This window comes from Convolutriloba macropyga, chromosome 8, assembly GCF_964194025.1.
Source record: "Convolutriloba macropyga chromosome 8, txConMacr16.3, whole genome shotgun sequence".
NCBI lineage: Eukaryota > Metazoa > Xenacoelomorpha > Acoela > Convolutidae > Convolutriloba > Convolutriloba macropyga.
Genome location: NC_134475.1, coordinates 8,588,069 through 8,604,496, shown reverse-complemented (window position 1 = coordinate 8,604,496; position 16,428 = coordinate 8,588,069). Strand labels below are relative to the sequence as shown.

Below are 16,428 nucleotides of genomic sequence, written 5' to 3'. Positions count from 1 at the left end.
CAAATTTGGAATAAATTTTCCTAAATGGTGTACTGAACCCATAAACGATCGAAGTTTTTTAAGATTAGTAGGTGCTGATAATTTTCCAATTGCATCCGTTTTACTTGAAAGTTGAGTTACACCTGATTGTGTGATATTATGTCCGAGCCATTCAATCTTTTCTTTTGCTAAATGACATTTTATGCGTAAATTTTCTTGATCTAGTTTTATTAGGCATTTTCGTACCAAATCCAGATGTTTTTCGATTCCACCTCTGCTGACAATCAAGATATCATCCAAAAAATCAAGATATCAATCAAGATATCATCCAAAGTATTTTCCAAACCAGCAAGGGTACAATCAATAGCTTTTTGGAATTCAGCTGGCATATCCGTTAAACAGTAAAATCCTGTTTTAAATCGATACGTACCAGTCATATCTCCGCTAACAATATTAAAGTTACTATGGCGGGCCGTATCACTGTGTAACTGAAGTTGACTATAAGCGTACTGCAAACCAAGAGTCGTAAAATAAGCAGTCTCCTGCGGCACCGTTGACAGTGTTTGCGAGATTGTTTGGATTAACAAATCTATATTGGGCATTTGATACTTGTTTTTGTGAATAGCTTTATTTAGAATTTTTGAATCAAGTGCTATTTTGATTGATTGGTCCTTTTTTACCGTAATGACAATCGGAGATATGAAGAATTGATCAGAACAGTTGTTTAATCTTTCTATATGTCCTTCGTTTAATAGTTTTTCTAATTCAATTTTCACTTTCGGTTGAAGATGTATTGGCACTTTTCTTCCTTTCTGATGTATTACTCGATAATTTTTGTGGAATTTTGAATTGACCGTATGATTTTTTGATTTTCCGATTCGGGATATTAAATCGGGAAACTCCTTTGCAAGTGATTTGTTTATTGCACAAGGTTGATCCATGTTATTGCCCTCTGTTTTCGGACAAGGTTTTTGAGATATTGTGATGCCTAACTGATCAAAAAGATCTCGTCCTAATATTGGTCGAAACCCATCAGCGACGACTGTGATTTTTGCTTTCTGAATGTTCCAATCATTACATTTTACCGGTGTTTTTAAAGTGCCGAGAGGTTGAACAATATCGTTAGAAAAAGACTTCAATTCTAGGTGTTTTTTCTCCGACCATTGTGATTGCGCACAGTTGAACATTATTTCTCTTGCAAGTGACATATTAATAATGGTACAACCACTACCGGAGTCAAGACGTAAGTCACAATTTGTGTTTCCAATCGTTAATGACAAATTTTTCAGTGCTAAATTTGGTGAACTAGTATTTTCGACTGTTGCAACGTAATTATCATCCGAAGAATCATTGTCTGAGTTGATTTGTTCATTATAATTGATATAATTGACGTTCTGATTTTCCTGACTAGAATTTTGATGAGATGTTTCAGTAGTTTCTACGGTGTTAATGCGATTGGTTTATTGAGTATTTCTTGTATTGTTAAGTCTTCGTCGACATACCTTAGCATAAGGGTTTTGCAAACCACAGTGATTACATTTCTTACCCATGGCAGTGCAAACCTGACGGTGTGTTGGTGTCCAAATTTGACCACAACCACGACATTGTCCAACAGATGCGCGGTTGACGACTGCTCTACTTGATTGATTTCCACGCACACCCGCGCCGCGAAATCGATTGAATTGTTGTATTGCGTTCACTGTACTGCCAGTTGCACCGTTATTAGATGAAATTCTCTACTGATTCTGATTACCCATTTCCATGTTGACTGCAATGCTGAGTGCCCTCTCTGGTTCAACTGTATCCCGTAGAAGCTCCCGCTGAATGTCATCATCCAACATGTTCGTGAAGAAAATGTCCCTGATTATTGCTTCTTCACGATTTTCGAAGTCGCAATTTTCAGTCAATTCTTTCAAAATGCTGTAGAATTGTTCTACAGTTTCACCCTTCTTCTGCTTCCGAGAGAAGAACACGTATCGATCAAATGTGATATCTCTTGGGCGGATAAATGCTATCTCCATCATTTCCCAAAGTTTGAGGGTAGTCAAATCGTAAATGTTATCGTTCGGATTTTTTTGTGTCAATAGTCGTCTTCCTTCAGTACCAATACTTAGATACAACAGAGATACGCATTTTTGGTCACACAAATTCCATGGACGTTCCCCGCATAGTATTCCCGCTTCTGTTATCTTCTGACATTTTAGTTCCCATTGCAACTTCAACTGATTGTTTCTAATTCGACGCTCTCTCTCCGCTTCTTCTGTTGTATCTTCAATTGGCATCTCGTACTTTGGTTCAGCTGGCAATCGGATTGTCGTTGGCTCGGGTTGTAGCAGTGTGTCTATATTGATATTTTCTCGAGCGAGAATTGCTAGTTTTACTTGAATTCTCCATTTCTCCTATCTGATTGGTGGGTCCGAAGTTGGTCGTTCCCAAAATGGCTCTATCGACAACGGCGTTTTTCTAGATTCTCGAGCTGACTGCGCCATGTCGTACAGATTTACAATCTGTAGAATTGAGTTGATTCGCGGCGCCAATTAGCTTATTCTACAGCGGCTATTTAGTGGTGATTTCGTGGAGCGATTTGACGCTAATATTTTTTGCGTGTGTATTGAATATTTTGGTTACAGAATTTAGGCAGATTCGGCGTAGCGAAATCTCTTTCAATTGTTTATAGGGTATTTCGCTTAGAGAAATATACTAATTTTTTATACGTCTAAAATATGGCTTTTTGGCGTATCGGATTCTAGTTCAAGAGAGAGTTAACTAATTTGAATTGCGAAAATGAAGAGAATGAATTTAGATAAAGTTAACAAAACTGATTAACAATTTGTTCATAAGATTACATTTCTAAATGCGGCAACTTACAATCACGAGATAATGTGAACAGACAGAAGATCATGCACAGGATGTAAACAAAAATTAAAAGTATGAAAACATAAGATTCGATCTTCAAAACTAGAACTAAATGAATGAACAAAATAAAGGCAGATGAAATGAACTAAATTAAATTAACATAAAATGAGTCAATTTAGCTAAACCAAACGATAGCCCCAAACTAAAATTGTACTATTATACCACACTCTTGTCAGTTTTTTTTCCTTTTCAAAATTAGAAAGACAGTTTTAGGAAATAATTGTTAGCAAAAATAGTTCTACATTGCAAATCATTTCACAGCTGTTGTTATGTCTCTTTGAAAACATGGCACTGCAATCATTCGAGAATCAAATGAACATACAAATACTGATCCTCTGCACATGTAAGGTGATTTCGTTGCCCAAATACAACCCGGGATAACACCAGGAAAAATCTCAAATTTTACTTTTCATAAAATTTTCATTATTTTGATGCTTGGAATATTAACGCTTATAGCGCACAATACCGATTCTCCTTGTCTTGAATTAAACTGCCTTCAGCACTACATACTGTGGCAATATGGCTAATAATAACAGTGCTTTCTTCATATCTAACCATTTTTTGCTCACTTAATTATTTAAAAAATTAATTAGAGCCTACATATTTATTTGTATAGTCCCATTACAACGTGCTTAATCTTACACTTATAAGCAAATTAAAAAGACGAATCGGTAATTTCTGCTAAAAACAGATTCCTTCTGGAATTCTGGCGGTAGCAGACGATGCTTTTTTAGTTTAAATTTGTACCTATTTTTTAATAAGAACCAGTGCTGGCCCGTCTTGGATACTTTCAACTTTATTTTCAAACCAAAGGTTTTTGGGGCTCAATTTTCAATCCAACTTCAGTCTGGGCTCAGCCAAAGTTTTTAGTCAAAAATGCAATCCTTGGAAGATTTTTAAGAAAGTCTTGCAATGTAAGAAAGTCTTCCTAATGAAACAATTTGTTCACGTGTCTGTCATCTTTTCAGATATCGCCAATCTTCTTCAAGGAGAAAAATATCAGGCAGGTCTGTTAGTAGAGAGCACTAGATTTGAACAAACACTCTAGCACTCAAATGATTTCTCTTTCATCACTCTGTGGCGACTGCGTACATCCAAGACAAGTGCCAGACCAATTTGACCTCTGATCAGACTTTTTCCAGGCCAAGTTTTGCGACAAAAAATGACGATGATAAATTTCACCGCTAAAAAAGCGCAAATGTTAAGCGGTAAACTTATATAAGATATGCGGTTTTTTGGCGACGATTTTTTTTGTTTTCACCACTATTCATCGCAAATCTTACATAACGTCCCTGTAGAATTTCGGCTTTGTGGGTGCAATAGTTGAAATTCGTGCGTTCGAGCGGTTTTACAGACTCGAACGGGAATATGTAACTTTTGCCTGGTAATCTTCCGCCAAAATCTGTTTTAAATTGGATACTTTTTAATAGTTTGGTCTTTCTTTGTAAATTAAATTACATCGGGCTGTATGAATTTCATAATTCTTTAATTTTGAATTATAGGAGACACTGTGAGAATCTTCGGAGCTAAAAAATGCTGGGATCTATTCTGCCCCCCCCCCCCCCCCCCCAGTGTGTTTTAAGCCCCCCAGTTACAAATTATATGATGTTATATAGCACGTTACTATGTAGAAAAATAGCACGTGCGCCCGGGGGCGTAAAACTATAAGCTCACTAAGCTGGCGGGCCGAAACAGAATAGATCCAAATGCTGCTAATGAGTTCTTGGGTCGAGTTACCAACGCTAAAATTCGCTAAAACTGTAAAAATTACGGTTTTGAGCTCTCAATGCAGTAGAAACGTTCAAATTAAAACTTTGACTGCTAGAACCTTGAAGCTTACAAAAAAATCACCGCTTTCACGGCATTCATCGGTAAAAAATGTGCGTGCTTTGCAGTAAAATATTTTTTTTTTCAATGCTGTTCTTCTCAATTCTTATATTATTCTGTCGGCAAAAACCTCTACCCGGGGTAGATTACTTGTAAATTTACGTCTTTTTTTAACCCAAACAGAAACTAAATTAATGACTTGTTATAAGTTAAATGTGCATTACGCGTACTTGTGAAGATTTATTTCAAGCCAAATCGGACGCTGAAAAGTGATAACGAATTAATGAAAATCAGTAAGTGTTGTTGTGACTTCAAGTTCCTCTATGTCATGCTTTCAAAATAAAACTCTCACCCTAAAACCAGGACGACTTTCTTCTTTATTGAAGCATAGACTAGTTAAATAGAAGAAAGGTCTCCTAAATTTTTTCGCAATTTGGCAAATCATTTCTTGGTCAGTTCTTCTATAAATACCTCAAAATTCGAATACCGGGAACAACTTTTCGCATTGATATTGTGTTTTAGAAATAAGCTCTTATTTGAAAAAATGGGGATTACTTATTGGTATAGAGAATATAAGCAATAAGCTAATACTTCTCAGTAAGCACTTCCTCCGAGTTTTTTTTCTATTTTTCCGAAATATCACAATAAATTACTGTTCCAGGTTATCATAGCTTACCAAAGCACAAAAAATTAAGAAAATTTAAACGCTTGAATTTTTGAGACTGCGCTTGCAGGAAACGTTAGCAAAAGTTTGTTTTTTTAGCAAAAAAGCAATTTTTGTCGCCTAACGATACTAAAGAGTAACTTTAAAGAGTACGCTACTTAATCCAACGGTTTTCACCAAATAGTCATCAAATTTCTTACACTGTTTGCATAACTATTGTACTATTATATTCGCCGCAGAATAATTGTTACCACCCTTTCCGAGACAAGAAAACCTACAACAAAGTTCAGCTTTTAAAAATACTGAAAATATTGTAAATGTTGAACAGGGTTGTGAAAAATATCGGAAATTTCCTCTGTTGTGTACAAATGATATCTTGTGCTTTTAACAAAGTTTTAATCGATCAAATTTAATTTGGAAGTCATCTTTAAGATTGAAATTATTAAAAATTTAATAAAATTTACTGCGGAGACTCTAAATGTGAAAAATAGAATATTAATTTTTGCAAATTTTTATAAAACTTTGTTTCTTTTCAACTTGAAAAATGCATTTTTTACCCCATCTGCCTACCTAGGGGCTATGTTTTAGATTATTTTTCCACCATTGTTCATCCGGGTATAAATTCAAAAAGTTTACATTTTTTGAAGTTGATTAAAACTTTAGGACTGAAATGTCTCAAGGTCCAGTTGAAATTTGGCCGCGGACAAGCAATTTAGCGGCCTGTTTGGGATTTGTCAAGCTATGTTATATTGGCACCCGGCCATTCTTTAGGATATATCGAGAGAAAAAAATCATCACTTTTGACTCAATTCTTTTTGGCTTCCCTAGTCAATCATTTTTCCATAAAAATTTTTTATTTAAAAGTACACCCTGAAACAAATTTTCTTTGAAAAAAAAAGGATTTTCACAAATTTTTTATCATTTTTCTCATTATTTTCCCCTGAAATTGCAGCTTTTTATACTCACAACTTTTCTATTGTTAAATTGCTGTTTTCACCATGCCAGCTATATCTAGCATCCTCTGATGGAAGAGGTCTGATTGTTTCATTAAGCATCATCGTTTTTTATCTATGAATTTTCAGAAGTCTCTGTTAAATCTCTGACAGGCTATCTTTTGACTTATTGCTCGCGAACAAAATTTTAATCAATTATTGCAAACTTGTGTGTCTTTTTACCACTTGAAGAAGGGTGTTGGTATGCTACTATTTTTTATGACTCGAAGAAGAGTATTAGTACTCTACAGGTTTTGATTAACTGAAGCAAATTCGTTAATGATTTAAACTTCCGATTTCTTTTGAACATTTACTGTTGTTTTAGAACGTTGATTTGTTTTCTTAGCTTGTAATGTATGGTAATTAAGAGTTGATGGTAATACTCAAGGTGAAATTGTCATTGTGAGAGTTTTGATCCCATATATGTTCCACCTACCTATATGAACTAAAGACCAACCATGTACCTATCATACCACTCCTCTTGTTCCCGCCACCTATTTACTCACCTGCTCCACCTACCCTCCTATATCTACACCTACACGCCATCTAACCTCCTATGTACAACCCCCTAACTAACTACCCCCACCAACCCTTCACACCTACCCCCTACCTACCTCGTGGAAACCTACCTATCCCTTGCCTACACCCCCAACCCCACCTATCTTATTGGGGATTTGTTAGATAGGTTAGTTTAGGGTTTTTATTATACGACTCTTCGAGTCGTTGCCGGTATTCTGCCGGCTGTTTTTCTTCAACATTTTTGCTTGACCGTTTTCTTCTAGAATTTTTTTTCGTTTTCACTTTCCGAGTGACGTTTGCACGCGTGACTTTTTGAGTTTTTTGGATGATTATAAATGGACGCAATCAGAAAGTGGTTTGCTAAAACAAAACCGATTGTGACAGCTTAAAATAGATGGCCGTTGTAGCGTAATGGTTAATTTCAGGGCCTTGAAAACGACAGGGCGCGGGTTCGGACCCCTACATTGGGAGCATTTTTTGCACCATAAAAGATTTTCTAGCCTTTTTTCCGTCTTAATGGTTAGCCGCGTCAGTTGTACGAGAGCAATTCGTTTGACCATAGTCAATTTATGCTTTTCTTTCCTTTTCATTCAAAGTCACTACCTCCTTTTTAATCTAGCCTTAATGGGTGTCAAAAGTTACGCCTTATTTTGCGTTGGATCTGTAAAATGTGCACTGTGAAATATCGGTCTTTCCCAATATACCCCCACCCCGCTTAGTGGACAGGTAACGCGTAGTCCCACATTACCTCTGTTATACCAAAAGGAGGATAGTCTAAAATTTCGTGTGTGTGTGTATGTGTGTGTGTGTGTGTGTGTGTGTGTGTGGGTGGGGGGGGGGGGGGGGGGGGGGTACAATGGAAAAGATCCAAAATATCATCCTTGCATCAAATCCGATAGTCCTGAACATGAATTTAAAAAAGAATAATAATTCTGGTGATTTACAGACGGATTTGTCACTAGTGGATATTTGCCACTGTTGCTACTGTCTGTCCTGTTTTCTGGCTTGGGTCAGACTGATTTCGTTCTACATTCTCAACAGTACAGTCGGACCTCTCTGGATTATGCTGCGGAAGATGCTGGTCGAGGCTGTCTGTTTCCTTAGTCTCCTTGGGGTTGTAACCTTGGCAGCTGGGATCACACTTCAGGTGAATATTTTTGCTGAGAACACCTCCCGGTTTGCTCATCATGCAAAACTCTTAGTAGTCATACTAGGTCATATATGATTCTTAGTAGTCATAATAGGTCTTATATGATTTTTCTGAACTCTTGGCAGTCATACAAGGATCCTCTATAATTTCCTAGAAATCATACCGGGATCATAAAAAAATTTCAAAGCCTGAGAGCTGTATAATTCTCATTTTCTATTGAAGTTGAGGAAATTTTTTGAAAATCATACAAGGTCATACACATAAAACATTGACTGGTGCCACAAACTCCCGTACACTGAAGTCAGAGGAGATATTAAATTAATTATATTGCATTTGTAATCCACATTTGCGTGTGCTAAAAGAATAACATTGCAATTTAAACATATTCACAAACGAAATTGAGGTTATATGCAATTTTTTTAAATTCCCTATAAATGAGTATTTATTGGTATTTACTGGTTTTAGAGAATATCAAAACTTTAGTTATCTATTCTGACTTACTTTTTATTTAGTGCTCAACTTTGCAAATGATATTTTACGTTGGGGTCTCTTGGCAGATGACAATGTGATGTCGGGGAATCACGTAGGTGACGCCTTACCGATTGAAAACTAAAGAACTAAAATGGTAAAAAAAGTTATGAAGACCAGATGTGTGATTCTTGGTAATCATACTAGGTTCATATATGAACTCTTGGTAATGATACAAGTACCATGTATGGTTTCTTAGTAGTCGTACAAGGATCGTACTAGGAAATACGTTATGATTGGTATGACTTCATATATGATCCTTGTATGAATACTGAGAAGTGGCAACCTGAGATCTTGAAATTGTCTCCCGAGATGATATACGTTGGTTTGGGCTTATATGAAAGCCGTTGACTGAAATCAACTTCATCCAGTTCTATTTGAGTTTCAAAAATTTTTGCTGTTCAGCTGACATATCTTTTACAAAAAAGATACTGGCACTGGCCATTTCTCATGTCTTCACTCCCTAGCTGTCATCCATATTTACTCTAATCAAGAATAAATTAGCAAAGAGATAGAAAGATCAGAAGATCAAAAAAAGTTTCGGTATCTCAAACTTTTGTTCTTTTTTAATGTTTGTTACGGTTTCCCTTATACCGGTGGCTTTGATTTTCGATTGTGGATTTATCTACCAATAGTGTCAACGAAACAAGCTGTTTTTTAAAAAAATACTGGGTACAAAAAACTCTTCAATTTCGATTATTTTTTGGCTATCCGGCTGGAATAGGCTGAAGATTATTATAAAATATATGTTTTCCCGTTACTTTGCATGATATCCTCTTCGAATAATGCAAAGGTAGATTTGTACTCTACTTGTGACTCAAAAGATCACAGATACTATCGCATTGAAAGGGAAGTTTTTTTTAAAAAAATAACTAGCAACTATAGTTCTTCATTGAGTTCTCGTCATAGTTAACTACATCTTAGTTGGGAATAATGATTTTTTTTTCAAATACTGCTAACTCGCATGAGAACTTTTTCAACCACTACATAAAAATATATTTTTTGCAAGCAATGGAAAATTGGGCATTCGAATGTGCTTACACTGCTGACCAATGGACACAATCCGTTCAGTTAATGAATTTTTTTTGATATTTGCTAATTTTTGTGAAGTCAAACTCATCAGAAAATGTTGTTATGCACTTCTCTGCTTTTTGATTGTTTAATCACAATTCTTTACAGAAGTCTGAAAAGATGCGAACACTGATTGGAACTCAAAAAGCATTCAAAATTTTTCATTTTTTCTCAAAAATTTTTGTAATATGACTTTTGACTTCAATTTGAAAAAAAAACGTAAAAAGAACGTAAAAATTGTTATTAAAAAATTGATTAGGTTTTTTATAGTTTCAAAAGCATTCAAAATTTTTCATTTTTTCTCAAAAATTTTTGTAATATGACTTTTGACTTCAATTTGAAAAAAAAACGTAAAAAGAACGTAAAAATTGTTATTAAAAAATTGATTAGGTTTTTTATAGTTTCAAAAAAAGTTATCTATTCAGAAAGAGAAAACAGCACGAGCACTTTGCCTTGTCATTTATTTCGAATAGTTTTCGTTTTTTGCTTAATAGATTTAAAAATTATTTTTTAAATTCAATTCTTTAAAATTTTTTAAAATATGAATTTTCAATTATTTGTTTGTCATCTTTGCTGGTGAGAAAATTTTGTGCATTTTCATTAAAATATAAAGGGTCGTATTTCTCAATATCACTTGCAAATTGGAGTTTGAGTTTGTTTTGAATTGGAGTTTTGAAATGTATATTACAGCCGAGAAACAAATCAAAGAAATGTTTAATTGGTGATAAATGGCATTAAAGTTGCTAGCAATACTAATTGCGGATCAGGAAGACAATTATCGGTTTTGCAAATACCCATATCACGGATCATACAAACGGGTAATCCTCCTATATGGGGCTCAAAACAATTACTGAATTAATTTGAACGATAATTTTTTAATCCAATAAAAGGTTTTTGTGCGGAATAGAAGGTTCAATTCATGGACAGTGGTTACGTATATCCGTGAAAACGATTGACAACGTTCATGAACTTGTCGTCACAGTTTTTCATGCTTCGCGCATCGTTTTTCACCGTTAAGATCACTGTGACGTAAATAATGTGACGTAAATGAAAATATGTGACGAGGTATTGCTACTGTTGTCTAGACAAAGCCTCGGAAAACTTCAAAATTACACGTGTATTACTTGCACGATAATGCACACCCCCTGATCGTCCTTTGACCATTAACCAGTACTTCAAAATGGGTTGTGAACATGCTACAGAGGGTTCATTTTTTGAAAAGTTAATCTTACCCAGGTTGAGGTCCCAGACGGAAGCAAATATGACCAGACCAAAATTGAGGGGGGCGTCGTGCGGTCAAAATTACATAGACTGAAAACATCAAAAAACGCACAAAAGTCTGATGAGCTCACGAAAGTCTGGACATAAGATCTTTCCGTCAAGGACGGTCTGGACATAATTCCTTCCGTCTGGAACCTCAACCTGGGTATGGGACGATTTAAATTTCCTCATTTGATGTTATATTTGTTAACAGGTGTGCATGAATGCGTATGACTACACGGATGCCTACTCTGGCACCTTCCAGTGGCTAGTATTGCGACCCTACTTTATGTTCAATGGTCAGAGATTTGTCTCTAATGTACTGGGCTCTGTGGCTGAACCCCCGCCTGGAACCCAACTAACAGCCAAGGGATCAACAGCATTTCTTCTATTTTTTCGGATATTATTGTCATAAGTCAATTGTGATAGATATTCTAACAAAACATCTTAACGTTCCATGCAAACCGTGTTGAAGGTGAATTATAACACGCATTAGTTTGTTCACAAATGGTAATAAAGCAAAACAAAATTGGTCACTGCAGTGGGGGTGGGGGTGGGGTTGAGGGTGGGGGGGGGATGCAGTTGTGATCCGATGTAAGAAAAAACTGAAAATTTAGTTTTTGTGAACGTAATTTTTTATTTTTTCTTGTAATCGGCTATGATATATGAACTGTCAATAACGTTATAATGTGACAAAACTAGAAAACGTGAAAAATGAGCAAATACCTGAAAATAGAAAAAAAAATGTGAAATCCATTAGACTAAAAATTGACCAAATTAAGAGAAAAATGGAGGCAATGTTCAATAATCCCTTTTTTTATTTAAAAATCATTTTTTTTAAATCAAAACGACCATAAGCTTTCAAGTAATAAACTAGATTCAATATTTTGGAGCTAATTAGTAAGCCAATTGGACCTATCACTAGTGAGCTTTGATTTGAAATGTTCTGTTATTTAATTAATATACAATAAAGATCGATTTTTTAAATAAAAAAGACCGACTGGTTACAATCCAAATTATTTTTGGATTGTAACAGTCCAAGATAGGACCAAAACTAGCTCTGCTATTGCTGTTCGTCCATTAAGACCCTTGAATTTTTTTAATGTTATACATATAGATATTTTATTAGTTAAAAAATCAAAAATAAATGCTGCGTTTTTGATAATCAATGAGTAAAGTTAGCAAAAACCGCAAAGTATTAATTACGAAGCACTCGCAACAGAAGTTGAAGTAGAAATAGCCCCTTTTGACCCGACAATGTTTTTGTTAGTGGTTGTTGGGGCGGTACTTCCTGCAAATTTAATCAAAGTGGACAAAAGTAACTTATTTTGTGCTGTATTTGATGAAAAAGGCTGAATATTGAAATATTTAACCAGAATTTTTGACAAAAAGTTATAAAAAAAACAACAATATTTTTTGTTTTCAAAATAAAATCAACAACTTTTTCTTTAAAAAAATAACAAATTTTAGCAAAGTTAGCGAAAATTTTGTCAAAAAATATGGAAAAGGTGAATAAAATCAACGGAATTCACTCTATTTTCTCAAATTTTTAAGCCTTGATAACTCCCTGTAAAAAACGAAACTCAAAAAAATCTTTCAAATTCCATATTCTACGCTGGACAAGCTTTCTAATGATACAAGTCTCAACTCTGTACGATGAATATGTCGATCGGCCAAAATTGTCTGAACAGAAAAAACGCATTTGAGTATATAGTTCCTCCCCCCTCAAGATGGGTCGGAACAATAAGCGGTATTAAATGACTATAGCAACTTGTTTTATGCCGGCATTTAAGTATAAAATCGTTTTCATTTTGGTTTAACAGATATTGAAAAATGTCATAATCATTTATTATGACCATTTTTCTATGACCAGCCTCAGCACCAAATCTGAGCCAGCGCAATAAACCTAGTTGAGAAAATTTCGGTTTTTAAACATAACAAACCGTCGGTTTCGTCGTTTTATCTGGCCAAAAACGAAGAAATTTCCTATGATTTTTTTCGTCCGTATCGTCGTTTTTGTTCGGTGTTAAACATAAAAAAGATTGGGTATCGTCGTTTTTAAAGCTGAAGGCTAATCCCAATAACACTCAAAAAGTATCAATTGCAGGGTGTTATAGTTTAAATGGGGGGGGGGGGGGGTTTAGGGGTTGGGGCGGACAGGTTCCATATAAATAATTAAAACATCAAAAATAATGACACAGAGATGTTGATCCCTTGTTGGTGTGTCTCTAGTACGTGAAGGAGAGGCTAGAGTTTACTTCTATCTACATGTGGCTTCTCATTCTGTTTCTGTGGGTGGGGACAGCCCTCATGCTCAACCTACTCATCGCACTATTCAATGAAGTGTTCAAGTTTATCAACCAGAGGTACTTTCACTTTTATTAGGTCAATTTTATAAGACAAGAAGGTTAAAAATAAAAATCTGAATCTTTACCGTTTAGGCCCCCAGCTTAGTGGGTGCATATTATTTGAACCCCCCCCCCCCCCCCCAGACGCATGTGCCATATCCCCCCAGACACATGTGCCATATTTTTACATAATTAATATTTACAATGCAATGTCACGTGCTCTGTAACTGGGGTTGCATAACGTACTGGGGGGGGGGGGGGGGGCTTAAACGGAAAAGATCCAAAAATCGGATCTTTTCCGTTTGTGCCCCCCCCCCCCCCCCCCAGCTTAGTGGGTGCATATTATTTGCGACCTATTGTAAATCATAGACTGCGCTACGTATTCGATTTCGCACTTCTTTCTATCATTTTCCCTCCATTTTCCCTCTCAAGTGAGTATTTGAAGTGCTGAAAATTTCCCGAAAAATTCAGAACGTCAACTTAAGTATTTTCCCCAATATTTTGGCAAAATTATGTTACTGTCGGGCAATATGTTTCATCATTTCTTTCTTTTATTCGGCATTTCTGTTTAGATCTCAGTTCGAATGGAAGGCTGAAAACTTTTCACTTCAGCGTGAATACTCCGACAGACCCGTCCTTCCCGCCCCTCTGTCAATATTCGAGTCAATTTACAAACTCCTCTGTTCACGAAACCGAAACCACGAAAACCCCACCGAAAAATTTTCCTACGCTAACGAACCCGAAGATGAAAAATTACTTTCAGTCTTTCAAAGTAAATGGGCGAGTGAAGTTTTAGCCGAAAAACGACTTAATAGATCGTTGGAAGAAACTGTGAGATATACGCTGAAATCGGCTGATAAGCAACGAAGTCGGATTAATGACTTTGACATCATAATGAAAGAAATGTTTAGACTTTACCAGAACAAAAAGCGAAGAGATCGTGAAAAAGTTTTGCAAGAGCACGAAGCAAAACAAGCCGAATCAAATGACGAATTGCAATGAATTTTTGTTCAGTTATGTGTGTAATTATTTCATAAATTTTCAGAGCTTCAAATTGATAAGTTAGCATGTTTTAAGCTTTTTTTCAACCTTAGCCATTTGAGCGATGCAGAGCATTTGACTTCAGTTGTAAAAAAACAGCGTAAACGAGCGTTTATTTTCATCTTAAACTGTTGGATCCTGGTTTTCGGAACGTTATCAAACAGAATTAATGAAACACAAAATTGTCCAAACAAGTTTGAACAAACATTACTGACTTTTGTCTAGCATTATAAAAGTCTGATCTTGCGACATGAAGCAGGTCCTCAGGCGTATAACGGGATATATTCCGTTTGTGCCTCTGCCCCCCCCCCCCAGAACTTTGTGCGCCCCCAAGGTAAATCATTATGTAAAACTATGGCACGTGCGTCTGGGGCGCGCAAATATTTTATGCACCCAATAAACTGGGGGGAGGGGGGGGGGGGGGGGGGGTTTGCACAAATGGAAAAGTTTTAGAGTTTTAATGGAATAAAAGTCAAAGTCTTAACCTTCATAATTCCTAATAGCACGAGTTGAGAAAATCTCAGTTAATGCTTTAAAACTGCTATATTTTTTAAATTTGAGTTAATTTTTAAAAAAAATTTTTTTGCTAAATTTGAGTCAACAAACAAACACTATCGCCTGTCCAAATTATGGGTAACACAGTGTCAACCCTCTCTGATTGATTGTTTTTTGCATCTGGCTCCAAAGGATTTAGTTTAATTTTCATCAGCTTTAAATTGCTCGCTCAAGCAGCATTTTAGCTGAGTCAAGAAACACGACTATTGAAATTGACTGAGGTAGACTGATAGATTGAAAGTATATAATGACAGCAAATACTGGAACTAAAACAAAAAGAAGTATAGTTGAAAAAGTGCCCCAACATATTTTTTCTTCAGTTTTGCAAATCTTTTCACTATTTGTGTTTAAACGCAAATTGTTTTTTGAAATAATCAAAAAGAATTAAAAAAATTTTTACGTTAACTTTCTAGATATTTCAAAAATTCATTTAATAGACCGGATAAAACCAAAATAAAAACATGCCGGCGTTTTGGAAAAACAATGCAATCACATAGAAACAAAACGATGCATTGTAGAAACTAATAATAATAATATTAATAAAAATAATAAATTTTCTACTAAACCACACAAAAAACATGTTTCAAATATTGAACAGAAAGCTTTTATATGATGTTAGAATCAGCTTAGAGTCAAATCTGAACCTTAAAAGCCAACTTCGATTGGTGTTCATAGACTAATTTCTATTAGTTTCATTTAATTAGTCTTCGTTTTTTCTGTCATTTTTTTATTACTTTTTGATATTTAAGTTGCTCTAATTATAAATTTTTTCATCTATGGTCAGTTATGTTGCAAACAATTTTCAGTCAATTTTTTTGAAAAACTGATCAGAGCACAATCAACCAAAACAGATTTAATCAACAAACAGATTTGAATCTACAACATTGAAATGCAGAAAAAGTCTTGAAATTTTTTTTTCAATGAAATTGAAAGAAGATGTTTCAACTTGTTTCCAACAGAATAGAAAAATTTAATAGAAAAATTTTAGCGCAGAAATATTTACGGTCTAATTTTCGAGTTTCAATGAATATTTAAGTTTTTTTTTCTCGGAGAATTCTGTTCCAAGGAATGCTGTGTCTTTTCGATAGTTTGTTTACTGAACTCTGCCGCGAGGAACAATCAAACTTCCAGCTAAAAGCAAAGCAGTCACGCTTGAATGTGACTGTCCAACAGATCTATGAAAAAAAAAACAAAAATAGGTTGGCAAACAACAACTAAAATTGTTGAGAAAATTATTTTGAGAACATTGTTTGAACGAAAAGAAAACTTTGTCATCAAAATTGGCCGACCGAGTAATTTTTTATCGTTCGTTTTTGAGCAATTTTTATTCTGTTCGAAGTAGTTAGTTGCTGATTAACACGGAAAAAAAATACTTCAAAAAAGCTAGTTGTTGATTATTTTGTTCCTTTTTGGAAAATTACTTTGTGCTGAGGTTAGTGGAGAAAGAATATTGAATTTGCAAATTTACTCGCAAATTTTGGTATATCGTTAGCGGTATTCGTAAAAAAGTTATGGGTTATGGAAGACGAGACTAAAATTGAATAATTCGTACAAAAACCGATTCCGTGTCAAACAACT

The 16,428-nt window shown here is 35.1% G+C and overlaps 1 protein-coding gene across 1 annotated transcript in view; it reads left to right on the top strand.

Annotated features, from left to right (window-relative positions):
- The window catches only part of LOC142344430 (transient receptor potential cation channel subfamily M member-like 2), a 106,360-nt gene extending 92,030 nt beyond the window's left edge, over window positions 1-14,330 (top strand). Inside the window, exons 17-21 of the mRNA XM_075396068.1 lie at window positions 3,864-3,902; window positions 7,844-8,044; window positions 11,121-11,276; window positions 13,139-13,272; window positions 13,827-14,330. Of these exons, the coding sequence (XP_075252183.1) occupies window positions 3,864-3,902; window positions 7,844-8,044; window positions 11,121-11,276; window positions 13,139-13,272; window positions 13,827-14,256 (960 nt within the window). The 3' untranslated portion in view covers window positions 14,257-14,330. The remainder of the gene's footprint in view (window positions 1-3,863; window positions 3,903-7,843; window positions 8,045-11,120; window positions 11,277-13,138; window positions 13,273-13,826) is intronic.
- The last annotated feature ends 2,098 nt before the right edge of the window (window positions 14,331-16,428 follow it).